Genomic DNA, 27010 nt, shown 5'->3' with positions numbered 1-27010 from the left:
TTGCGGCGTTTTCGCTCGCTTCCCGTACCAGAAAAATCGTAATTGTTTCGCTATTCGCTGTCTGATATGTAGCTACGAGGAACAAAAATACCTGCTGCATTGCGCGTAATTGGAGTTATACACGACAAAGGGACTTATGACGGTGCTGATACGATACCAGACGACAGGTGCACAACCCGGCGAAGCCGAAACTACTCGTTGACAGTCTCCTGCTCCCAAATTGCACCTGAACCGCTAGGGGCGCTGCTATTTCGCATATTGCCCATGATGCATCCTATATCCTCGCGCTTTAAACCTGTCAATCGTGTATGTTTATAGTATACACGTTTCATCAAGTATAACAAGGCGGCAAACGACGAAAAATAAGATGTGACTTTCAGTCATCCCAGGTAGCACGTTAGAGAAATTCTTTACATGGCACTAGCTTGGCCATTCCAGCAACCTAACTTGAGAATAACACGGATTTGCTCCAAGAATTAATTTTGTTAAAACCGAAGTATTTTCTTGGGCCTTTTTATCACCTTTGTTTGGCTCGCCACATATTTGGAAAAGTGTCATACATAAGCCAAAGATGTCACGTATGATCCGAAGAAGCAGCTTTGAAGCCTAAGTATGGAACTTGTTTTGCGATTTAGACTAAGTGTTGCTACATAAAAAGAAAAAAAAAAAAAGAATAACTTTGGCACTTGTTTGAAGAATAAGGGCAGAAAATACCGAGACTCTGTCCGAGGTAGGTCAAGTTTGGCTCTACTTTTTATTTTTCGGCATTTGAGACCCCAAATTATTAGCAGAAAACTCAGATTCTGACCCAATGAACTCTGATACGTGAGGTGATGCTGTAAATATATTTTTTACGCTGCGTAAGTCTCATACTCAGTTTTATTCGCGTTAGCCGCTCTTTGTTGAGTGTGCTTGTGTTAGAGTGAGCATATCGGACTTTTTTTAGGCGTTTTTTGTATAGTTTTTTGCATTACATATGAAATATTTCTTATTTGACATTTCATTCGACATTCGACATTGTGGCAACCTTTCGCGCAATTCAATTTGAATTCTAATCGAGCTAAAAATTATTACTCACACATATCTAGTAGTTGAGGTACTGGTATGTTTTCTACTAAAAGTTTACGCGTTTCGGGAATTGGATGTACATGGCCGTGAATTATCAATACACTATTTGATGAAACACTACTCATCTCCTTAGGATGAAATTACACCAATATGATAGTGGGCCTTGATTATTATGTTACCAACAGGTCCCTACAAGAAAGAGCCCGAAGTAATAAAAAGTCTACTCAAGGGACACGGCATACAGTCATGGCCTTTGGTACGAATGCCTAGCAGCAACTACCTTAGCGTTCTGAGTTCCACGGGCCTTTACCCACTCCTAAACGTGGAGGTGAAACGCACCAAATCAAGTTGGACCCGAAACACTCTAGTGGTACGTACTCTTAAGTTGAAGGCATGATTACACGAAGACTTTAAAATATTAAACTGTTTCCCATTTTTTATGGAGAGATGACCTGCTTTCCGAAAACAATTTTCATGCTTGGATGCTTACATTTGATTCCTAGGAGGGATTTAATTTTAATTTAAACGCACGGGTCAAGGCGTTTATTGTTATAAGCCGGAATTATATGTGTAATAGCCCCGCTTCCGTAATTAAAAAAAGTCGCTCTACATTTCTGAAGGAAAATATTTTTTTAAACAAAACAAAAGTGTATGTGGTGCAGAGTCAAATGACACATTTCGGGTGCTTGAGCTTTTTACCGATTTCGACGGTTGTTACAAATAGTTAAAAACGAAAGCATTCACAATACTTTTTTTTTTCAATGTATAACGTGCGACCTATTTTTGTTTTTGTTTATATGTATCAAAATGCGTTTGCATATTTTATACTAACTAAAACAATATCATTCTACTTTTGACGTTTGTGGGAGACGAGGGTGGAAGAACACGGAGTAGAGGGCACGTGACAACCGGTCGGCCTAAGAGACACGAGCTGGCGCCAGACAGTGCGTGCTGGGCGAGGCTTAGGCCGGGCAGGAACGATGGAGCCGTTTTAGTTGGTCTGGCCTATAACGATCCCCGGAGCTGTCCACCAGCGAGGTTTGAAGCAGGACCGGTGGGAACGGCGAGTCCTGGCTATTCTGGCCTGGGCCATGACGATCCCGGAGTAAACCAAAACCGCAGCGAGACGCGGGCTGTGATACCCCGAGAGAGCTAGACGACACAGCGCTAGTGTGGAAAGACGATCCGCAGGCCTGGCCACGGACTCCGACTGCGGGCTTTGAACGACGTACGACTACCAGTGTCGGCGGGCCCGCAGTGCCGGCTCTTGAGGACGGGCAACCGGGAAGTATAGTAAGCCCATTCGCTGTCTTCTCGTTGCAGTGTGTCAGCCCCCGAGAGACGGGCGAAGCGCATACCGATCGGGTGGCGATTAATATAGAGCATGATTACCACATAGGGCGACAACAAATGGCGCATCCAACGTGGGGCCCGGTCGGTATGCCTCGGATTCTTGTCGTCCCCAGGGAGTCACACGTATTCGTTGAGCGGGTTGTTCACTAACGCTAACGATGCGCATTGAGACAAAGCCTGTTGGAACTGTGGCGACTTGTCTCACAGCAGAGCTCAGCAGGTGTCTCCTCGTGTCGAGTACCCAAAGGACTTGAAAGACGAGGTTGCGAACGCGCTCCCTCAATCACCCCAGAATAGCGGTTGGGAGGAGGTGATGCAACCGGGGGTTTGCGAGGAGTGCGAGTTAGATGTAAGTAAGTCGTCTTCGGAAGCGGAGGAGAGGCACCGCATGTTCGCTGGAAGGCAGGATATCGACTGCAAGGGGGGGAAATAGCCAGGAGGCCTTGCAGATTTAGGATTTGTTTATTAAGAATTAGGACTTAAGACGAGAGGACATATTTAGGATTTAGGCTTGGGGTGATGCGGTGACCAGTCAGCGCTTGCCGAGGCCCAGGGTGCAGATGCGTTTCTGTCAGGGAGTGTCAAAAATATTGCGGGAATAGCAGTTGACACCGGGGGCGCTTTCCGACGAGATTGCCAGCGGGTGTCAGAAAAATTGCGGTTACAGCAGTTGAAACCGGGAACGCTGGCGAACGAGTTTGTTAGCGGGTGACGGAAAAATTGCAGGGATAGCAGTTGACACCGGGAACGCTGGCAGGTGAGTTATTTAGCACTACGATTAGTATCTGCTGGGCCAAGACACCTTGTTGCTTCGCGTGATTCCAACGATTGTCGAAAGGCAGAGATATGACTCTCCCTTAAGGGTGGTTGTTTCTAGAAAGCTACGGGGGGAAGTGATTTATAGGACGTTTTCTTTACTTCACTCTGGCCGGTCGTGGCAGTGATAGCAAGCCATATTATATGTTTTGTCACGTCCCGACCTGGCCGGGGATGAGGCGGTAGACATTAAAGTGAGCTTATAGCTGTCTAGCTTGCCTTGAGGCGTGAACGGTTAAGGTGGGCTTGCTCGCTGAACTATCGCCCCCTTCGAGGTCCGATTAGTCCCTAGAGCCCGTATGCACGTGGACGGGACGGGAAGCTGACGCTTACATCGAGTCGCACATGGTGTACTCGGCCGTTGGGGAACGCGAGTATGGTACGGTCATCACGCCACTGGCTTTGGATCTCTTCGCTTGCGCAACAGATGGACTAGGTTTACACCATCGTTACCTAGTCCCGCAGGAAACTCAGCCTCTGAGCAACGCAGCTAGTGGTTTTGAAACATCGCTTCCTCCGAGGTGAGAGGGCCCGAACGAGTAAAGACGCGAGCGTCGTGGCTTACTTCTTGGTTCACTCTGCGAGATACAAACGAGGAGTCTGGCCCGGTTCACATCGTTGACTTGAAGAGATACTACCGTCGCGACGGGAAAAGTGATTAACATAAGGTTGCGGTAGGACACAGGAAATATCCTGCTCCTGGCGACCCAGAAGCGAGCTCCGGAATGCGGACTCGCCGAGTTAGCCGCACGGTGTACGAACCCGTCAACAAGCAATTTTGCAGTGGAGGCTTTGGCCACTACCACATTCTGCGGCAGAGTATTTGTTCGTTGTGTGTTGTTTTAACATTTTGTTCTGCGCAGAATGGCTTCTTGGGAAGACGGCCATAGACGGCGTCACCCAGTAAGTCCATGGGTGGAAACACGGGCCCATCCGTTTTCCGAAGTGTTGAGGGTGGCTGACACTTGTTCGGCCTGATGAACGGTTCAAGGGGGCAGTTCTACGCCCGCGGCGTCCTACAAGCGGAACGAGGCACGTCCGTCCGCGTTGGGGGGACCAGCTTAGAGCATGCCCCCTGCTGCATCGCGTTGAGTGGGAGCGCGAGCGACGGGCAGGCTGACATTGTCTGCCGGCTTCGCTAAGAGAGCCAGCTCAGACCGGCACCAAGAAAGACCAACACCGAAAGTCCCACCACCACCTACGCCGCTTTCGGACGCTGCGAGGTGGTTACTCCGGCAGCTAATACAGCAGCCGCCTCTCCGACACCTCCCACGGCCCCGACCAGAGCGTCCACCTGTACCCCCGTCCATTGACGTGAAAGAATTCCTCCCTGAGGTGCATGAAAACCCGAGCACTGGAAGTCCTCCGAAGTCCGGTCCTTGAGGTGGAGAGAGTGTGGGAGACGAGGGTGGAAGAAGACGGGGCGGTGGGCGCGTCTCAGGCGGCCGGCCGAAGAGACACGAGCTGGCGCCAGAGAGTCCGTGCTGCGCGATGCTGGGGCCGGGCAGGAGTGATGGAGCCGTTCTGGCTGGTCTGGCCCATGACGATACCCGAGGCGGTCCACCAGCGAGGTTCGGACCAGGACGGGAGGCAACGGTGAGCTCTGGCCATACCGACCTGGGCCATGACGATCCCAGAGTGGCTTCGCAGCGAGACTCGGGCTATTATAGCCGTGGACAGCTAACCTACGCAGCGCTGGCGTGGGACGGAGGATTCGCAGGCCTGGACACGGATTCAAATCAAATCAAACCAAATGTTTTATTTTTCTCCACTTGGAGAGGGAAGACGGAGAAAAAAGCAACATAACAGTTGCTTGACAGGTCTCCATCTCTCCTCAGCAGCAGCTGAGACAGCACACAAAACAGTTAACACAAAATGAAATGTTTTATGTAATTATTCGCTTGATATAAAACAAAAGCAAAACAAAAATGAAAAATCGCCACACGCCATGCACCTGCACTGACACTGAAAGCTCAACAAAAAATGAAAGCAAATATTTGTTTACCAAAGTCAAAAGTTCTATGTTTAATTTCCCCAAACGATTTAAAAGACGAGGAAGAGTATTTCGCAACTTCTGAATTTCATAATTTGTTCTGGAGTGCGGCACTAGCCACGTATCGGCGCTGCGTGTAGCATAAATCATGTCTCTAGTTGTAATCTGCGAAATAGACAAAAATACGTTTTCTTTGTAATGAAAAGACTTTTTATAGGTAATAAAAAGTGTATAATTATATAAATTTGGAATCTGTACAATATTCAGTTTTTTAAACAATGGTATTGTGTGGGGCACGGTATGCAGCATGGCATATAAAACGGACAAATTTTTTTTGCAGAATTTGTGTCTGCTTAAGATTTGTGGACGTTGTATTCCCCCAAACCAAAACGCAGTAATTATAATGCACATAAAATAAAGAATGATATATAAGAAGCATTGCTGACATTGGGAGTATATGATGATGTTTGTACATAACACCTACGACCTTTGAGAGTTTTTGACATGTATAATGTACCATTTCATCCCATGGCATGTATTGATTAAATATTACACCCAAAACTCTAACACTTTCGACTATATCTATTTTATGGTTACCAAGGGAGAGAGCAGAGGTATGAAAGCAATTTGTATTTCTTGCTCTAAAAAGAACGGCTTTAGTTTAACTACATTTCATTTGCAACGAATTAGGCACTGTCCAAGTACTTAATTTATCTAGAAATTTATTTGCGGTACTTATAATCTGCTCAGTATTCGTACCTGAAAAAAATACACTGGTATCATCCGCGTAAATGATAAAACGTACATCGTCATCAATATTTACTATGTCATTGACATACAAGTTAAAGAGGAGTAGTCTAAAAATACTACCTTGTGGCACTCCATCTGCTAATGGCTGCAATTGAGATCGCTTTTTATCTATTTCAACGCTCTGGTAGCGATACTGAAGGTAACTTTTAACTATACTAAGGGATCTACCACGCACACCATACATATAAAGCTTTTGGAGCAAATTATTATGATTGAGGCAGTCAAAAGCCTTTGAAAATCTATAAATACTCCAAGTGTTAACAGCTTATTTTCTATATTGCTTATGACTAACTCCTTTTGCTTTATTAATGCGAGTTCTGTAGATCTACCTTTTCTAAATCCATGTTGAGAATCGGTAAGAATAGAATATTTTTCACAAAAACTATACAACCTGTTATGTATAATCTTTTCTAGTCCTTTAGAAAATACTGATACTGTAGTAACTGTGAGTTTATTTACATGATTAAAAAAACGTATGCCGCTGGCTAACCTAGGGCTTGCTTCATGTCCGCTCAGTCCAGTCAATCGCGCTCAGTGTTCTGACTCGAGTTCGCTCGCGGTCTTTTCGCGAGATCTCGTCTTCTGCCTCTTTGTCCGAGTTACCACACTCCTCCCGCTTTAATCGTTTAGGTGCGAGCGGGAGCTCCAGCATCCGGTAGGCTCGGTGGCACGCCAAGTCTGTCTGGGGGACGCCGGATCCGTTGAGGGTAACGGTTTGAGTGTTCAGTCGGAGGCGTGGCTGCGTCTCCTGCCGGGCCTGGCTGTACCACTGTAGGTGGGGCTCTTCCCGATGAACTCTGCAAGTCTCCAGCTGAGTCCGTCGACACTCTAGGAGTGGCAGCCGGGCCTAAGAGCATCCATGGTGGTGGGCAGGTTGTTTCACGACTTGGTAACTGAGCATCCAGTCGCAAAAGATGGTCCAAGTGCACGGAGACTGTACGTTCCCGTACCTCCACTAGATACCATAGTGGCCCTCTTCGGGAAACAATGACTCCAGGAGACCAAGAGGGTTGGTTCCCTCTCACGTCTCGCACGAGGACCTTATCTCCTACATCAAAATATCGAAGTGATCGTCGTGACTTGTCGTGTGCCAACTGTTGCTGGCGTTGGTGCTTGGTCACAGTCCGCTCCACACTTGGCTTGATTAAATCCAGGCGAGTACGAAGCGGCCGCTTGAGGAACAGTTCAGCCGGTGTTCTCTCTGTGATTGTATGAGGAGTGCTCCGATAGTTCAGGAGAAATCTGGCCAGCCTTTGGTGCTCTGTTTCTGTGAGTGTGTTTCCAGCAGCTGCGTCTTTCTTCCATGCTCGCTTAAATGTCTGCACCGCTCGCTCAGCCGCGCCATTTGAAGCGGGATGGTATGGGGGTGTACGGATGTGCTTCACGCCGTTCATTCGCAAGAAGTTCCCGAAGTCTGCAGAAATGAACTGCGGTCCGTTATCCGAGACAACTTCAGAGGGCACTCCATATGACGCGAAGAGGTTCCGCAACGATTCAATGGTGCGTGCTGCTGTAGTCGTTTTTGTGGGCAGGACTTCGATCCACTTGGAGAAGCTGTCCATTACTACCAGGTAGTGCTGCTTGTCGAGCTCGGCGTAATCTGTATGGATCCTCTCCCACGGATTTCTCGCCCAAGACCACGGGTGTAGAGGTGCAGCAGCTGGTTGGTTCTGCATGGATGCACAGGCGTAGCACTGCTTAATGAAATCTTCAATGTCTTGGTCCAAAATTGGCCACCAGAGATAGTTTCGTGCCTTGGCCTTCATGCGACTGACGCCTGGGTGATTCTCGTGCAGCTCATGTAGTAGTCGTTTTCTAAGATTCGGTGGTACGACGACTCGGCTTCCCCATAGAAGACAGCCTTGGTCCGTAGAGAGCTGCTCCCGTTTTTCGAAGTAAGTACGCAGGTTTTTATCTTGAAGGGAGGTGGGCCAACCATTTAGGGTAAAGTTCAGGACTTTGGATAAGGTCGGGTCTCTCCTTGTTTCCACCGCGATTTGATGACTTGTGACTGGGAGAAGTTCCACATTGGAGACCTGAAGTACCGACGTGTCTTCGTCCGGGTCACTGGAAGCAAGGTCTAAAGGCAAACGTGACAGTGCATCTGCATTGCCGTGTTCTTTGGACTTCCGGTACACGATGTCATAGTTGTATGATAGGAGAGTAAGTGCCCAACGTTGCATTCGTAGAGCGGCTAAGCTTGGAATTGCTGTTTGGGTGTTGAAGATCGCAGTCAAAGGCTTATGATCTGTAATAAGGGTGAATTTCCGACCGTATAGGTACTTGTGGAACTTCGTCACACCGAACACAATACCAAGTGCTTCTCGTTCGATCTGTGCGTAGTTGCGCTCACTCGGGGAGAGCGTCCTAGAGGCGCAAGCAATTGGCACTTCGTCACCGTTTGGCATGATGTGAGATATGACTGCTCCCACTCCGCTTGGAGATGCATCGCAGGCGAGGCAAAGCGGCTTGCTAGGGTCGTAATGTGTGAGCCACTTGCTTCGCAGCAAGCTCTCTTTTGCCTCTTTGAAGGCTTTTTCACATTCTGACGTCCACTTCCAGCGGCTGTCCTTCTCTAGAAGTTGGTGTAGTGGTTTCAAAATCGTGGAAAGGCCCGTCAAAAATCGTCCGTAATAGTTTAACAGGCCTAAAAATGAACGCAGTTCCATCACGTTGGAATGCGACGGCGCATTCTGGATGGCTTGCACCTTACTTTCGGTTGGGTGCAATCCTTGGGCGTCGAATCTGTAGCCGAGATATTCCACGCTGCTCTTGAGGAACTCGCATTTTCGAAGATTGGCCCGAATTCCGTTTGCTGTCAGTCGAGCCAGAACTCGGTCCAACAATTGAAGATGATCCTCCAGAGTACTTGACGTGACCAAGATGTCGTCAAGATAGCAAACTACGTGCTCCAGTCCTCGCAGGATCTGATCCATGGACCGTTGGAAAATCGACGGCGCTGTGGATATTTCGAAAGGTAGGCGATTGTACCGGTAAAGACCCTTGTGTGTGGTGATGGTAGTGTAAACCTTCGAGTTGGGTTCTAGTTCCAACTGCTGGTAGGCACTGGTCAAGTCTATCTTGCTGAAGTACTTGCCACCAGCAAGCGTCGCGAACAAGTCTTCCGCACTTGGTAGTGGATAGGTCTCCGGCTGAATGCAACGGTTCACGGTGACCTTGTAATCTCCACAAAGTCGAACGGACTTGTCCTTTTTTGGGACCACCACGATCGGTGCCGCCCAGCTGCTTCTATCAACTTTGGTGATTGTGCCGCGTTTTTCAAGGGCCTCCAACTCTTTCTCCACCACCTCACGCAGGGCGTATGGGAGGGGGCGAGGTTTGAAGAAAATCGGGGCACATTCGGGCTTGACGTGAATCGCTACTTTGATTCCTTTCACCGTCCCCAGTTGGTCGCTGAAAAGCATCTTGTGCTTGGCTAGCAGACTGTCTAGTCCGTTCCGAGCAGCAGACTCTGTCAGTGAGAAGATGTTGGACCAGTTGATGCGGATGTGCCGCAGCCAGTTTCTTCCCAGCAAAGCTGGTCGATCTCCGTGGACGACCACCAATGGAAGCGTCAATGTCTGATCTTCGTAGGTTACCGGAACTTGTGCCTCTCCAAGGACAGGAATGGCGTCACCGGTGTACGAGCGGAGGCGAAGAGTCAAGGGTTCTAGTGGCAAACAGCGCAGCGACTCGTTGTATTGCCTCTCGGAGATGATGGTTAGAGCCGCCCCAGTGTCAAGCAGCATTTTTACAGCATTTCCTGCAATTTTCAGCAGGACTTCGATGCCGTCGCCGACACTCTTGGTGTCTCCATCAACTGGATACAGTGTGACGTAGTCGTCTTGGGGACTTTCTTGGCTGGATATCTGGTGTTGCGCACGTGTCTTGCTTTTGCAAACTCGCGCAATGTGTCCCTTCTTCCCGCAGTTATGGCACACTTCCTTCTTAAAAGGACAGTCCTGATGAAGGTGATGGTAGCCACAACGGTAGCAGGTGCTAGACGTAGAGGCACTCGACGCTCCTGGCGCCGCCAGCTTTTTTTTGTTGAAAGTGTCTGAACTTGAACTTTTTGAATTCCTTGAATTTGAGGAACTGCCTTCTGGGTGAGCTGACGAGCGTCTCTTCTGGCGAGCTCTAACCCTAAGGCGATATCGCATGCTGACTTAAAAGTCAGCGTCCTCTCGATGAGCAGGCGGTTGATGTAATACTCGTCTCTCAGCCCACAAACGAACCGGTTTCTCAAGGCATCATTCAGGAAGTCCTTGAAATCGCAAGTATGAGCAAGCTTCTTTAGAGCGGCTATGAACTCAGCGAGAGTTTCGCCCTCCTCTTGACTGCGTCGGTGGAAGCGAAATCGTTCTGCAATCGTGATGGGGTTGGGCATAAAATGTTGAATGAGTACTTGTTTGAGGTCCTCGTAAGAACATTCAGTTGTTGTTCTTGGAGATACGAGGTCTCGAAGCAGCTCATAAGTCAATGCAGGAAGTGTTGCAAGCAAAATGTCTGCCTTCTTGCCTTCCGGAACCTCATTAGCCGCGAGCCAGCGTTCGAATCTCTCAATGTAAAGATCGAATCGCTCTGACTTGTTGAAATCAGGAACGTTACCGATGTAGGTCATCCTCACCCTGTTTGTGTCAGCGTCGGCGGGGTCCCTTGCTGAAGTCCTAGCAGTCGTAGCTTCCGCCAGGGTGCTAGAGCGGTGGACGTTCGGGTTGAAGGGGCTTTACCTATGCCGTTGATGCACACGGATGATGGCTGGAACACCCTCGTCGCCAATTGTAGTAACTGTGGGTTTACTTACATGATTAAAAAAACGTATGCCGCTGGCTAACCTAGGGCTTGCTTCATGTCCGCTCAGTCCAGTCAATCGCGCTCAGTGTTCTGACTCGAGCTCGCTCGTGGTCTTTTCGCGAGATCTCGTCTTCTGCCTCTTTGTCCGAGTTACCACAGATAGAACGGACACTGGTGTTGAAAAGTTCAAGGTTTTAGCGCTAATTATCCTGAAGTATACTTCAGGATCACGAGTTTCTTTTAGGTTATAGCTCGCATTAGAAAGTAGATATATCGGAAGGTGATCACTAATTGTTTCTCCAACTACTCCGGCAATTACTTACGACGTAGAAAGGTTTGTTAAAACTAAGTCTAGTAACGCCTCATGTACAGGTGTTACACGAGTAGGTTGAAGAATAACATTGGACAACCCATACGATTGGTATAAAGACATCATTTCTTGTTTATGATAAGAGGGAGCATGCATATCTATGTTAAAGTCGCCGCCAAAGTATAGAGTAAAGCCGTTTTCACCAATAAACCGAAAGAACACTTCGAGGATTTAAAAAAAGATGAAATATTTCCACAAGGCGGACGATAAACTACTGAATATATAGATTTTTCAGGTTGCAAAGTAAAGATTTCGCAGTCATTTGAAATTATAGTTAATTCAGTAATAAAAGAACATCTGAAGTGTTTTTTCACATACATAGCTTTACCCCCGCCTAGCTTATCACTACGATTTAAATTGAATATATTGTAACCCTCCAATCTATCCACCTTATCAGTATTTTTATACCACGTTTTTCTAAGCATGATCACATCAAATCGAAAACTGAAACTGTCCAAAAATATGTTTAGTTCTTCAAATTTATTCCGTACTGAATGTACATTTAAGTGAAATAAAGAAAAAGGCACTTTTGTTTGCTGCGTGAACATGAGCCAAACTTCTTTAGGTAACAAATAATCGTCGTCACTCATGGTATGAAACAAAATAACCAGCCTTTAAATGCGAAGGAAAAAAAAAACTGCTCAAACTTTTCCAAATCATCCTTTGACTTCACCACACGTACTTGGGCCCCCGCTTTCTGTCTTACAAAAACTTTTCCATCTTTATACCATACATACTGGAATCTTTTCTCTTTTGCCCATTCCTTCACTTCCCAGAGGAGCGTCTTATCGTGCTGCGTCAGGCTTTCCGATATGTAGATTTTGCTCCGAGCATGCCTGAGTTCAAAGCGTTTATCAAGCCATTGGTCTCGGGTCGCCTGGTTGGCAAAGCGAACAATAATCTCAGGTATCTTATTGGGACGGGAGCCAAGTCTATGTGCTACAATGATCTGGTCTGCTGTCACCTCAGGGACGTCCAATTTGCTTGCTACTTCGTTTATTCGAGCCATTAGATCTTCGTTCCGCCTGCGAGCTCCGAACGACGGGCGACAACGGGGTTTGGGGGGCCGGGACTGCCGGCTCTTGAGGACGGGCAACCGGGAAGTACAGTAAGCCCATTCGCCGTTTTCTCGTTGCAGTGTGTCACTCTTCGGGAGACGAGCGAAGCACAGGCCAATTGGGCGGCATTAATTATTATAGAGCGAGAATACTACAAAGGAAGACCACACGTCTTCGTGACATATTTTAAGCCTTCTATACTAAAGTTAATCACAAATATTGCTTAAAAAACACAGAAAAACACCTACAGTCTTCTACATATGCTACCGAGTATGCAAAAAGTTGGAGAAGTGTACTAAACTTCTTACTGAAACACGAGGTCTACAGCTTCGATATGTTGTCTTTTGAATATTAACAGCCGTTAGGATCAAGTCGGAACACTCTTCGGGAGGTGAGAAAAACACAGCAAGCGCAGAAACATAAACAAGATGAGAGAACGAGACAGAGAGAGAGAGAGAGAAAACACTTTATTTATCCAAATGGAGACGCTCTTTTTGTCCCTGGTAGGTAGTTTCCTTAGTCCAAAAGGCCATGGTCCTTGTCTGCCCACCGGGCCCTGTCGATCAGCTCGATCTGTCCACCGGGGTCCCTGATGGTCAACCGGCTCTCCCACTGCCCTCTGGTGCTCCTCACTGTAAGTTGTATCGCCGTGCTGCCCTGGCATCCCCACACCATCTGGTAGAGGTTGTTGGGCACCTTGCAGGCCTTGCAGTCATATATGTAACAGGCTGGATGTCTCACGTGGTAGAGTGTACCATGTGGATAGGTGTTGGTTTGCAGCTGCCGCATAGAGACCGCGTTTTTTCTGGATTGTTCCTTGTAGGGTGTTGGAAATACCCTTCTTCCGAGTCAATAATGTTCTAGTATATATGCACTTCTTTTGGGGGCGGTTTTTTCCGTGCTCAACAGAGCTCGATCGATCGGCAGGGAGGCCCAGACATTATAATCTCGAGCCGAGGCGTGGGCCGACTTATTTCTTGCAAGCTCCTCGTGCTCCGGGGCCCAGACTGTTTAAATTTCCGGAGTTCTCTGTTTCTTGTCATGATCTAGAGAGTTGATGCTGCCACTCTTCGTCTCTGGGAAATTTTACATATTGCTTGTGAGTCTGTAATTATTGTGAGGCGTCCATGCTTGTCGTAGACGCCAAAGCGATGGCCGTTTCTTCCGCTGCTTCTGTCTCTTGGGTCCTCACTGTTGCTGATGCAAACTCCTTTCCGCTACCGTCCACCGCGCAGACTGCATATACTTCTTTTCCAGCATACTTGGCGGCATCGGTGTATCTTGTGGACTCAGCTTTTCCATTGTATAATTTGCTTAGAACTACCATCCTGGTTGTCTTACGCTCCGTGTGGTGTTCCAGATGCATATTTTTCTATTTGGGTGCCATCCTTATCTTTCTTCTCGGGTCCAATGAAATTTTCTGTTGGCTTCTTTTCTCTCCCTCGGTCCGGTAGCCTAGTTTTCAAACGTTGCTTTGCCCGCGGCCGTGAGGTTGAATCTTTCCAGTTGGCTTGTTTTGTCGGCCTATACCATCTCATCCCGCAAGTTGTAGACTTCAAGCTGTATGACCCTCTCCGTGGAGGTTGCTTGAGGTAGCCCCAATGCCAACTTGTAGGTATTTTCTTATGAGCCCGTCGATCTTCTCGTTTCGGCTTTCCTAAGCCCCAGGTAGGAGTTCCATAGGCGATCCTACTGATAACCAAGGCTTGCACCAGTCTCATTGAGTCCTGCTCCTTCAGTCCGTGTTTACGTTTGACCACCCTTCTTCCTAGTGGTCTGACTTGGGAGACTCTTCTGTAGCCAGGCCACTGTGGTTGTTCCCGTTCCTTCTCCTTGGAAATTCAGCCCCAGGATTCGGATCGTATTGAGGTTCGTGACGGTGACTCCACTTAGAGTAAGCTCCAGATCCGGCTCTTCCGGTGGTGGCCTCTCTCTTTTTCGTTTCTTCAGAAGTTGCATCTCTGTCTTCTCGGTTGCACACGCCAGACCGCAGTCCCTCAAGTATGCTTCAATCCTGCACACAGTCTCCAGCAAGGCGTCCTGCTTGGTTCCTGCTGAGACGGCCGTCTTCCACACCGTCAAATCATCGGTATAGATGGCGCGAATGATTCTCTCAACCCTCTTCAGCCTCTCCGGCAGGCCCTTCATCGCCAGGTTTAAGTGGAGTCTGACCAATATGGATTTCCTCTCTGCTAGACTTTGAACTTCTTCGGCCTTAGGCTCCCCAGTCCCAAAGTCGCCGTTCGGTCTGCCGGGAAGTCTCGTACAAAATTGTAGGCCTTCTTTCCGCAACCAGTCCCTTGTAGGTTCCTCAGCACCTTTGCGTGAGAAATATTGTCAAAGAAGCCCTCCTCATCCAGGGCTAGGGTGGTGCTCTTGTTTCTAGAGCTCAGGTTGTCCATGACGTCGTCCTTAAACTGCAGAAAGACATCTCGTGTGGACAGATGTAGTCTGAAGCCGTACATGGTACTAGGGAAGTGTTCTCCTTCCTGCGGATGGGGCGCCAGTCTGTTATGCACCATGTGCTCGACCAATTTAGCCACGCAGGATGTCAGAGATATCGGTCTCAGATTCTGGATGTCTATTGTCTTACCGAGCTTGGGTATCGTCGTCACATCTGCATGTTTCCAAACGGACGGAATCCACCCAGTCTCCCAGCTTGCGTTGATATCTTTTAGCAGGCAGTCAACCATCTTGCCATCCCGGTTTATGAGAGTCTTGTTGATTCGATCCCGCCCTGGTGCCGTGTTTCTCGTCAGCCCTCCCAAAAGCAGCCTCCATTTCAAATCTGGTGAAGAGTTGTTCAAGTTCCGGGTTGTCTTCTCCCTCGTAATCGGGGTAGGTGGTTTTGCCTTGTAGGGGGTGCTTTACGAAGATCTATGCTTTCACCGCCTCCGGTATCTTCTTTTTCTTGCCCGGGAAGTTGTGGATGAGTTTCTGGATCTGATGTCCTAAAGCTGCATTGAACTCCGCCCTGTTTAGCAAAGCCCTGCGAATAACCCGGCTTCTTTTGTTGCTCACGGTGCCCAGCAGCTGATTGCACAATTGGTTCCAGTTTCACCTCCATATTCTTTGGACGTACTCCTCAGCCTGCCTTGTGATTTGGGCGATCTTGTTCTTAAGTTTTCGATTTTTTTTGTCGCTTCCATGCTCTTAGCACCCCTTGCCTCACCCCTCATACGTGAAGTAGGTGAGGATCTACATCTGGGTTACGTGTCGTAAGCTGAATTGTCTTTGTGTGCTTGGTCACGGCTGCAGTCACTTTCTAGGTCCGTTCCTGGATGACTGCCAGCTTACCCGACAACCTCCTACTTCCGAGAAGCCGACCAATCCGTAACGTTTGCCTACCCTAGCCTTGTCGGCGCCTTGTGATGTCGGACTTGCGTCTGGAGAATGGGATGGTTTCTTCCCAGCGTCTCTTCCAGCCTCGACCACTCGACCTGTGAGATGCCGGCCGAGAAGGTCCGGTGCGGGCTGGTGCCCCTCAATACGCTGTTTTCAATCTTTGAAAGGATCTGATGGTGGTTCAGCAACGTCAATAGATGTTGCTGAGCTGCATTGTGGTTATAGGCTTCCCTCTTACTGTTTGTATGGTAACCCTACGCCACATGTGGGGAATCGAAGTCTCCAACCACCAAAAGGTTCTGTTCTTTCGCTTCCTTTTTAACCTCCCTTAGCAGCCTATCCAGGTTCCCCAGAGTCTCCGGAGTCCACCAAAGTCCACCAGAAAAACTCTGGCAGTTTCTCTGGTGGAGTTGCGGGGGTTCTCTTGAGAGACGTTCCCTGAACCGGGGCTCTGCTGTCCACACCACTTAAAGCAGTGGCTGTTCGGTTCATTCACCATAAAGCTCTGACAGTATGCTCCTTATATCTTCCAGCTTCTTTCACCTTGAAATGTACAGATCTTAAGTCACTGTTAGACCAGCTTCTGAGCTTTTTCTTTTGATGGGGGATTTTAATTGTCACAACCCGTTCTGGGGACGCAGATGTCGGGATGTCAGAGGAAAAATAGTTGAGTCAGTTTTATCCACACGAAGTCTCTGTCTTTTTAACAAGGGCCAGCCAACCCATTTTAGTCCATCATTTTTGTCATCAACATCCATCGACCTCTCAATTGGTTCTGCTAGTTTACTTCCAGATTTTCCCTGGTGTGTGGATTCCAATCTACGTGGCAGAAATTATTTTCCCACTCTTTTGACCTGCAGTGTAGCTCCTCTTTGAATTCATTCACGCCCTCCTCGTTGGAAGCTTGACAAGGCTGACTGGGGCCTTTTCGAGCGGGCATAGCTTTTATAGTCTCACGATTGATGAACTCAATCAACTTTTAACCAAGCACATCACTGCAGCAGCCAAATTGTCCAACCCGCAGACATCTCAATTTCTCCCTAGCAGGCCAAAACCTTGGTGGAATTCGGAATGTGAAGAGACACGCAAGAAACAAAATCGGGCCTGGGGTATTCTGAGACGATACCCCACTAGAGATAACCTCGTATCCTTTCGGAAACTGAAGTCCCGAGCACGCTGCGTCCGAAAAAAAGCCAAACGGGAAAGTTGGCCAAGGCTATGTTTCTAATATAAATAGCAGTACCCAACCTAAGGAGGTCTGGGATCGAATACACAAGATCAATGATTCCTATCATGCATTTAAAATTCCCCTGCTTTATAGGAATGGAACATGTACAGAGACACTGGAGGAACAAGCAGAAATTTTCGGAGAACATTTTGAGTATGTATCCAGTTCACATCATTATCCATCCGCTTTTCTTCAACACAAACTGGAGGCTGACAACAATCCCTTAAAAACATCAGGAGCTGAAGATGAGGGGTATAATGCTACATTCCGCTTGCACGAGCTCCTCGCTGTTCTTCATAACACAAAGCCCTGAGCTCCTAGTCCAGATGGTTTACATTATTCAATGTTACAGCATCTCCATTCTTCTACTCTCGATGTCATTTTATAGCTTTATAACCGCATATGGCAGGAGAGCCATTTCCCCTCCTCGTGGAAGGTAGCAAATGTCCTACCACTTCTGAATGCTGCTAAGGATGCTTTTTGTGTTTCTAGTTATAGGCCCATTGCTCCTGCCAGCTGTTTCTGCAAGACACTGGAGCGAATGATCAATCGTAGACTAATGTACTATCTGAAGCATAGTAAGGTGCTCGACAGATTTCAGTGCGGCTATCGTTCATCAAGGTCTACTGTCGACCACTTGGTCCGCTTCGAAACTGTAGTGCGTGAGGCCTTTCCACATGGCCAGCACTGCCTTTCCGTGTTCTTCGATTTCGAGAAAGCGTATGACACAGCTTGGCGCTATGGCATTTTGAGGGATCTGTTTGACCTCGGACTACGTGGTCGCATGCTTCGTGCAATTCAGAGCTATTTAGACAGGCGCACCTTTCTAGTCCAGTTGGAAAACATACTCACCCGTGAATTTCTGCAGACAAATGGTGTGCCGCAGGGGGGAGTGCTAAGTGTCACCTTGTTTATTCTTGAAATGAACTCCACTGCTTCTGTAATCCCTGTGTCGGGTCAGTATTCTCTTTACATCGATGATTTACAAATTTCAGTTTCCTCCTGTAATCTCAGCCTGGGAACGCAGGGTTCAGCTAGGCATCAACAAGCTTACTAAGCGGGCTGAAAGTAGCGGATTGAAGTTCTCTTCGGAAAAGACTGCATCTGTTTGCTTCACCCGCAAACGTGGATTCTTTCTTAAACCATCCCTAACAATCTACAATAGTAATGTTAGTGTCCAACCTCAGCACAGATGTTTGGGTCTGACGTTTGATAGTAAACTGAATTTTAATGCTCATGAAAAAAGCCTGAAACTGAAAGCTCACACGTCACTCAATATGTTAAGGGTTCTCTCGCACCAGTCTTGGGGCTCAGATCGATTGTGCCTCATGCGGATATATAGCTCTCTCGTACGCTCCCGACTACACTATAGTTGCTTTGTTTATGGGTCTGCCAGACAGTCTGTGCTCAACATCTCTAAGTGCTCTCCATTTTCTAATTTAGTGCCCTTTCCATGAACGGGAAAGGCAATCTCACTTCACACATTTATACAAAAAACACATTCCCTTACACCTAATGTTTTTACTGGGTGATTAACCAATCGTGACTTACAAGTAGGTTTTCAAGTTTTTAGATGATATTGGTCTTCAACAGCCACCGTTAACTTCAAAGCTTTTCACTCATGCCCATTATTTTTTGGGACATAGTCCGGTGTTATGTCTCATTCCTTAATTCTAACCCTGACCACTGAAGTCCTTTCTTCTTGCTTACCCTGAATGTAATAGTTTTCTTCTTTGGGACTCTTCGGCCTCAGAAGCCCTTGCGCCGTAAAAACCCAATTCTATCCAATCCAGTCCTTTTCCAACCACCTAATTCCCCATTCTGTATTTTGAGTTCCCCCATCACTTGCTCACAGTTCTTATCGCAGAAATCGCCTTGTTTTCCATCCACGTGATCAACCCACCGAGGCCGGCTCCCTCGACCACTCTCCTGCGGCGATCCCCCCATGTTGCTTCTCCTGTTTCTCGCCCCTTGTTGCATCCCGGCTACCTGTGGCATCGACATCTGCTGCGTCGCTCATTGCTGTTAATTTTGTTGCGCGTTTTGCCTGGTATCTGCGTTCCACGTCACTTGTTTGTTTCCTCTGGCGTTCTTCTCCCTCAGGTGTAGAGGTGAGGTCTCGGCTTGAGCCTTCTTTTAGACTTCTTGCTCGACGTCTCATATCGCTGGTCACATATCTTGCACCTCACTTTACATTTGTGGCCCTCCTGGGTCACATCTTTTTCGCAACTTGAACACTTGCTTGTATCCGCGTCCGGGCAGACGTTCTGTCGGCGGCCCACTTCGGCGACAGGAAGCCGAGTTTCACATGAAAACATTTTTCGAAAACCGTGTTGCGATAGATCGACGAAGTTGTTATCTGTCAGAAAGTGAATGATTTTGGAGTAGATGATGTGCTCCTTTAGTTTACACGAGACGCTTGTTAGGGAGATGGGGCGGTAGTTTGAGTGACAGCGCTTATCGCCATTTTTTTTTAAAATTAGAATGATCCTCCCACCTTTTAGTCCTATGACAGAACACCGGTTGAAAGGGACTGTGAGAAACGTTTAGCCAATATCGCGCTTGATAATTCTTTGGTATTCTTCAAAATTTTTCCAATTATATTAATTATATCTTGCGAGGAAGAAATCTTAATGTTTTTTCTATTTGCAATGCCAGCAGGTCTGAAAGAAATCCAGCCATAGGTATGGGGAAGCATGAGGAGCAGTGCGAAACGTGTCGCCAATTTCCTGAGGAAAAACTAAAAAAAACAAAAAAAACATCATGAAGCAACTCCACACATTCATCATCAGGAACAAATAGGTCGGCGTCATTGTTGAGTATAATAATATCATAAGCTTTCGGATGAATATCTCTCCAGAACTTTTTCGGGTAACTCTTAAGTATGTACAAAAGTTCGGTGCTACAGTACGCGTTTATCTGTCCGAATTGTGGATCTGAATTCTTTGTTCAGATCGTAAAATTTGTCCCAGTCCTAGTTACACCCAATGTTTTTCGCTTTACGAAAGAGTCGTTTTTGTTTTTTAGCACTTAAATATTTCAGAGTTATTAAACCATAGAGCAGAGGAGCTTTCGGTAAACGTGACGGTCGGGACAAAGTTGTCGGCTAATTGTTTGATGTTAAATTTGAACATAGACCAATTATCACAAGCAGACCGGCTACCAAAATCGAATAAAAAGGCATGAGTGCATTTTTTTTTAACTCAGCACTTATTCCGTGATAATCACATACCATTTTCATATAAACCTACGTTTTTTTAATACTTTCAATTGTAATAAATATTTAAAGAGGCTTGCAGTTAATTGCCTTATGGTCACTTATTTCGCGTAGGTAGTCCATTGACCTCAGGGAGTCCGGCTCAGAGATAAAAATGAGGCCAAGGATATTGGAAAAATTGGACGTTGATCGTGTGGGTTTAGTCATAAGCTGTGAAAGATTAAAGTTGAGGCAGAAATTAACAAAACCTCTCGCTTCGCTTGTATGAAGAGGGGTGTAATCGAATAGGACAGACCAATCTATTGGCGGGTAATTAAACTCTTTGAAAAGCAAGAAGCTAGACTGTGAATTTTCCAGGTACAATTCATTGAAGGCATCATTAGGATAAGTAAGAAAAAATGGCCGCTGTGAGGAGGTCGGTAGAATACACCAATAATAACTGTTCTAAGCGAAACTGCACAACAGAACCACTGACTCTCCAGCGGCGACAAAATATTCACAGCGTTGCATTTCAGAGACTCCTTTATTGCAATCAAGTCACCCCCTTCCCGGTAACTTGTTCTATCTTTGCGAAATATGTAAAACTGAATATGTCCGGAAGCATTTCTGCGTCAGGCACTGATCATGACAGCTGTGTTTCAGTAAGAACAACAACGCCACTATCAGTGGATGCTATCAGGTGGCATTTCTCGTCTTGTGTTAACATTACACTTCTTGTGTTTCTTTAAAGGAAGGGCAGTGGCCTGGTTGTCCCCTGACTAGGGCGACAGCATCAGAATAGTTAAGTAGGACACTCCATTACAGCGATCAAAGCCTTATAAAACACTGTCGCTTAGGGCCCATAAGGAGTGTGTTAAGAAGCGAAGAGGACGGCTTAGCCCGCAGATGCGTGAAAGATAGTAATTTGCGTCTGGCAAGCTGAACCGGAAATGGAAAGTCCTCAGAGATGGCGAAGTCGGTGTCCTTGAATTTGTTTCCAATTGACAAGATTCGTTCTTTCATTTCGTAAAAAGCAAATTTTACTAGCATCGGGTGGTTTTTATTACGGCGATATCGACCTAGCCTGTGGGCACGTTCGATGCTGTCTAGTACAACTTCGATATCAATATGATGTAAACAAAGATTGATAACCTTCTGTTCAGACTGCGTAAGGGTTTCCTCGTCGGTGTCAGGCAGTTCATAAAAAGTAGACTAGAGCGCCGTGACCTGTATGCCGTGTCGTCTATGCATTCGGCCAGCGTCGCCAAACCAACCGAAAGGTCTGCCGTGACACGACGGAGTTCCTCAAGATTGTTAGGGATGAAATTAGAATTGGAAAGCACTTGCTCTATATATGTCATGCAGTCGGAAAGCCTGTTGACTTTTAGGTCAGTCTGAGTAAGTTTGCTTTTGATTGATTTCAGTTCGTCGAGCACAGCATCCTAACCGGCTTAAAGCTTGGTCGACAAAGCGAACACAGTTTCTGGATGGTCAGGACATGGGTGGGACTTTTTATCGCCACTAAGGGGCAACCGTTTACGTACTAGGGTAGTGCACTGGCAGACAATTGTCATACATACAACACTGAGTGACCTGGTATGGTAGCAAAATCAAACAACTATTAATATTTAAGGCATTTTTGGCATTTCGGCACTTGGCATCCTTAGACAAGTACGCAGCTGTGCGAACAAGACTGAAGGCGAGTTAGCACCCTCCACTCTAGTGATGACACCAGGCCCACAGGCGAGCACGGGCCAAGTTCCGTCTTTTATAGGTGAGTCAGGTGTTATCAATGTCACTTGACTCGTGAACTTGCCCAAGAGAACGCCACAGTCGATTGCGAGCAGCACCAAGCGATGGAAACAGAAGGCAGCCCCGTCCTCGCAGCAATCCGGTGAAGCAGTCGACGCGTGCACCGGACAAGAGCCTGACGAGGCTGCAAAATCGGCGAGGAAAACACAGATCTGAACCTGTGTGAACAATACAAACGGCGAGTTAGCACTCTTTATGGAAGCGATGTTACCAGGCCCCCGTGGTGCAGCTTCAAGAGGAGAAATGTTTCTTTAAAAATCCACTCAGAGGAATGGTTGTGGTGTCCCTCGATTCCGCTTCTCCTGTCGCTTTGGCTGACACCATAAATTAGGAGACACTTCAAACGAATCCGCAATATTTCCTCTCTCTGCTGAAGTTTTCGCAGCAGAAGTCATGCACAGCAACGCAACCGAATCGTCAAAAGAGTAGTTTTGCAAGTTGTCTTTACTGCAAGCCTCGAGAACCCCTAAATTTCGTGCTAATGTGGTTCGACTTTTGGTTTAATTTTCTAGAGTATATGGAAAAGGGAAATTGCTACGTTTCCTTGACAAAGAAATAACTTGCGTTTTGCGGGGGTCTAAAATTAAAATTGTTTGACGCGCACCATTCTTGTAGTGCACAAGAATGTAACAAGCAGATCAGAGAGTGCGAGAGAGAGAGATACACACATAATATCTGTATACGAAACTCAGAAAAACAATATGCATCCCTACCCAAATATTTTGATAAAAAACACACATAGTCGGAACAGCGAGTGGGTGGGTTCACACACTGTTTGTTAATGGCGGCACGTCCACATAACCTTCCCTCATACACCTCGCCTCCACCGCCTGGGCTTCTTCATCCTCCAAACACGTGGAACACCACAGCCTTTAACATTTTAAGTTTAAAGAACTTTGCTGTAAAGCCAACTCGTGAAACTACCATTTTGACAATTCGATTGCGTAGGTGCGTTTGATTTCTACTACAAAAATTCAACTGACAAGAAAATCTAATTAAGCCAACGGAAATTTAATATCATTAAAAGAAAAGTAAAAAAAAAAGGAAGTTGTAAATTGTGGCTAAATAAAAGGTTTCTTGAACTGTAAAGAAAAGAAGCATTTAATGACATAAAAAATTATAATTGATATCATTCGATGGTACATGTAAAGGACTAAAGGTGTACAGTGTCTAGTGAGCGAAATTTGTGACTTATCCTAGAATACAACGCTGCAAATATGCAAACAAAAACGTTAAATGTACAATGTCTGAAATGTTTTTTTTTATTTATTTCTGACAATATATGCCAAAGCAGTTTTGTTGGAAAAAACATAGGCCACACATTATGCGTTAATAAGAAATTTTATTGTGAATGATTTTCTTATTGCCTATTTTTAAAACCGACAAAACTGGGTTCACACTTCAGGCAGTCTAAATGTAGATTTTCACCTGCTCCACTTAAGACATTTTGTGGGGAAAAAATAAATTTTCTAAAAAAACAACAAAAAATGATAGGCATATTCCGCTCGTAGAGGGAATAAAATACAAATTAAAAATGCCTTCGTACTTGTTTTCTTTTTCTCTCCCTCTCGTTTCATGTTGGCATCGTTTATGCTTATGTTCATTTGTCACGGGTGGTGGCCAATAAACAATAAATAAACAGAAAGAAATAAACGTTTAATGTGGCGAACTTGTGCCAAAAAACAAAAGGGTACAAAAGATAATAACGGAGCGTCGCGGGCGTCGAAATCGGCGTAGCAGCAGAGTCGAACGCTGGGCGAAAACTTACTCCTGCTTGCCAGGCGGAGCCGCTTTTGTACACGCGTTGGCTTCTGGAGCGTTCGATGTAGAAGGTTCGACGCGGAGAACATTCAAACCTCGAATCAGCTAGACGGTTCTCGAATTCACTAGAACATCACATTACAGTGTAAACAAAAATGCGTAGCCGCGGCCAGGAATCGAACCCTGGCCCTTCGCGTGGGAGGTAAGCGCGATAACCGTTGTGCTACGGCCGCGGTGCCTACTTGGCGCGCGGCATTACTCCCCCCCTTAGAAAGTGCATCGCCTCGATGCAACACAAAACAAAGCACATAAAGAGAACGGCAAACTAAAGAGTCATTTGAAACACATAAGATCCACAGTCCTATCGAGCGTAGTAAGGCTTCAGGCGCACGACGTGGACGACTTCAGGTCGTGGTGGGCGGCGTGATGATGTTCTTGTTCCGCCAGGCATCACCTCGTAGTTCAGCTCGCCGAGGCGACGAAGTACCTTGTATGGTCCAAAGTACCGTTTCAGCAGTTTCTCACTGAGGCCGCGGCGACGGATGGGCGTCCACACCCACACCCTGTCTCCGGGCTGGAAGTAGACGTCCCTGCGACGAAGGTTGTAGCGGCCCGCGTCGACGCGTTGCTGGTCTTGAATCATGAGTCGGGCGAGCTGGCGGGCTTATTCGGCGCGTTGAGGAACCGCCTGGGCGTCGTCGCTCTCATTTACAGATGGCTCATGGGGCAGCATTGCGTCCAGCATGGTCGTGACCTTCCGACCATGTACCAGCTGGAAAGGGGTGAATCCAGTGGTCTCCTGAACCGCCGTATTGTAGGCGAACGTGACGTAGGGCAACACCTCGTCCCACGTCTTGTGTTCTACGTCGACGTACATAGAGATCATATCGGCGATTGTCTTGTTGAGTCGCTCGGTCAGTCCGTTGGTCTGTGGGTGGTATGCAGTGGTTCCACGATGGCCGGTGCCACTGAGACGAAGGATCTCTTGAGTCAGCTGGGCCATGAACGAAGATCCACGGTCTGTGATGAGGACTTCAGGGGCGCCGTGCCGGAGGACAATGGACTCAATGAAAAACTTGGCGACTTCAACAGCCGTGCCTGCTGGAAGGGCTTTCGTCTCGGCGTACCGTGTGAGATAATCGGTGGCGACGATAATTCAGCGGTTTCCCGACGTTGACGATGGGAAAGGGCCAAGTAAATCCATTCCGATCTGCTGGAACGGCATAGACGGGGGAGAAATCGGATGCAGAAGTCCTGACGGCTTCGTTGGCGGTTTCTTGCGTCGCTGACACTCGTGGCATGATCGAATGTATAGGTGAACGGTCTTCGGTAGCCTCGGCCAGTAGTACTTTTCTCGAATCCTGGCGAGCGTCCTGCTGTAGCCAAGGTGTCCAGCCGTTGGGTCGTCATGGCATCCTTGGAATATTTCGTCTCGAAGGCTGGCAGGAACAACCAACAGCCATGCTGTGTTGTTGTTGACGAAGTTCTCCTTGTACAGCACCCCTCGCCGCATGGAAAATGTATGCAGGATTCTTAAGAAAGCACGGGGAACCGAACTCGCTTGTCCCTCTAAGTGATCAATGAGCGCTCGCAGTTCAGGGTCGTCTCGTTGGAGTGCTGCCATGTCGCTGACGTCCAAAGCGCCGAGGAAACACTCATCGTCGTCGTCTTCGATACAGGCAGGACCGGCCTCGACAGGAGCTCTTGACAGGCAGTCGGCGTCATGATGCTTCCGGCCGGACTTGTACACAACGGTCATGTCGAACTCCTGCAGTCGTAGGCTCCACCGGGCGAGGCGTCCGGAGGGGTCTTTCAGATTCGCGAGCCAGCAGAGCGAGTGGTGGTCCGTGACCACGCGAAAATGACTTCCATACAGATATGGGCGAAACTTTGTTATTGCCCAGACGACAGCAAGGCACTCCTTTTCAGTTGTAGAGTAGTTCCTCTCCGCCTTAGACAGCGTCCGACTCGCGTATGCGATGACTCGCTCTGCCCCGTCCTGCCTTTGAACTAGCACTGCGCCAAGTCCGGTGTTACTGGCGTCCGTGTGGATCTCTGTATCAGCGAACTGGTCGAAATGGCCAAGAATCAGGGGCGCCTGGAGTCTTCGTTTCAGCTCATCGAATGACTGCTGGTGTTCGTCTGTCCATTCGAACTTTACGGCGTCCTTCGTGAGGTGCGTCAGCGGTGCGGACAGCTTGGCGAAGTCCCGAACAAATCGTCTGTAGTAGGCACAAAGTCCGAGGAATCTTCTCACGGCCTTCTTGTCAGACGGCGGCGTAAATGCAGCCACGGCGCGGGTCTTCTCAGGGTCAGGGAGAACACCTTTGTTGCTCACGACGTGGCCAAGGAACTTAAGTTCACCATAGGCGAATCGACACTTTGTTGGCTTGAGTGACAGGCCGGCGGTCTTGATGGCTTGAAGCACGGCTCGAAGTCGTTTCAGGTGCTCGTCGAAATCTCGTGAAAATACCACGACGTCGTCGAGGTAGACGAGGCAGCTCTGCCATTTCAGACCTGCCAGCACGGTGTTCATGACACGCTGGAAGGTGGCTGGCGCAGTACAAAGCCCGAACGGCATCACTTTGAATTCGTACAGTCCGTCGGGAGTGACGAAGGCAGTTTTCTCCCGGTCGCGTTCGTCGACTTCAATCTGCCAGTAGCCACTCTTCAGATCCATCGACGAAAAATATCGGGAGTGGCGCAGTCGGTCTAACGTATCGTCGATGCGGGGGAACGGATAGACGTCCTTCTTCGTCACAGCGTTCAGTCGACGATAGTCCACGCAGAACCGCAGGGTTCCGTCCTTCTTGGAGATCCGTTACGCCTCGTGCGACGCCAATTCCTTTCTCAAGGAGCAGTTGGACGTTGCCTTCCAGAAGAGCTTCAGTCGTGCATGGCTGCGTCGGTTATGACGGGGACGAAAACACTCGACCGCGGCGGTAAGTTCATATGGTCGGCGATAACTCGGATCGCGGTTGACGTCGTGTTGGTCTCCACCGACGGTAAAACAGGCTTTCGCAGCGTCAGCTGGTTTGCCCCGAGATTGATGACGCCGCCATACTCGCAGAGAAAGTCCATTCCGAGGATAACGTCTCTTGAACAGTCTTGCAGAAGGACGAACTTAACAGGGCACGTCTCACCGTGGATCTCGACGCGAGCAGTGGATCTCCCGACTGGTGTGATGAGGTGCCCTCCGGCGGTTCGTATTTGTGGTCCACCCCACGGCGTGGTGACTTTTCGAAGGCGGCGGGAGAGCCTCCCACTCAAGACTGAGTAGTCTGCTCCGGTGTCCACGAGCGCTGATGCGTCGTGGCCGTCGATGACGACGTTTAGGTTATTGGACACCGTTGCAGGGGCGTCGTTTCGATTTCTGGTAGCGTTTGAGTGGGGGCCCTCTGACGTT

The 27010-nt window shown here is 47.7% G+C and overlaps 1 protein-coding gene across 1 annotated transcript in view; it reads left to right on the top strand.

Moving 5' to 3' along the window:
• Positions 1-27010, top strand: part of LOC115323870 (membrane metallo-endopeptidase-like 1) — a 128338-nt gene that overhangs the window by 17648 nt on the left and 83680 nt on the right. Inside the window, exon 5 of the mRNA XM_029984378.4 lies at positions 1254-1438. Coding sequence (XP_029840238.2) covers positions 1254-1438 — 185 coding nt within the window. The remainder of the gene's footprint in view (positions 1-1253; positions 1439-27010) is intronic.

The sequence above is a fragment of the Ixodes scapularis genome, unplaced genomic scaffold (genome assembly GCF_016920785.2).
Source record: "Ixodes scapularis isolate PalLabHiFi unplaced genomic scaffold, ASM1692078v2 PGA_scaffold1__304_contigs__length_218370807, whole genome shotgun sequence".
Classification (NCBI taxonomy): domain Eukaryota; kingdom Metazoa; phylum Arthropoda; class Arachnida; order Ixodida; family Ixodidae; genus Ixodes; species Ixodes scapularis.
This window is presented reverse-complemented; position numbering and strand designations above follow the sequence as displayed.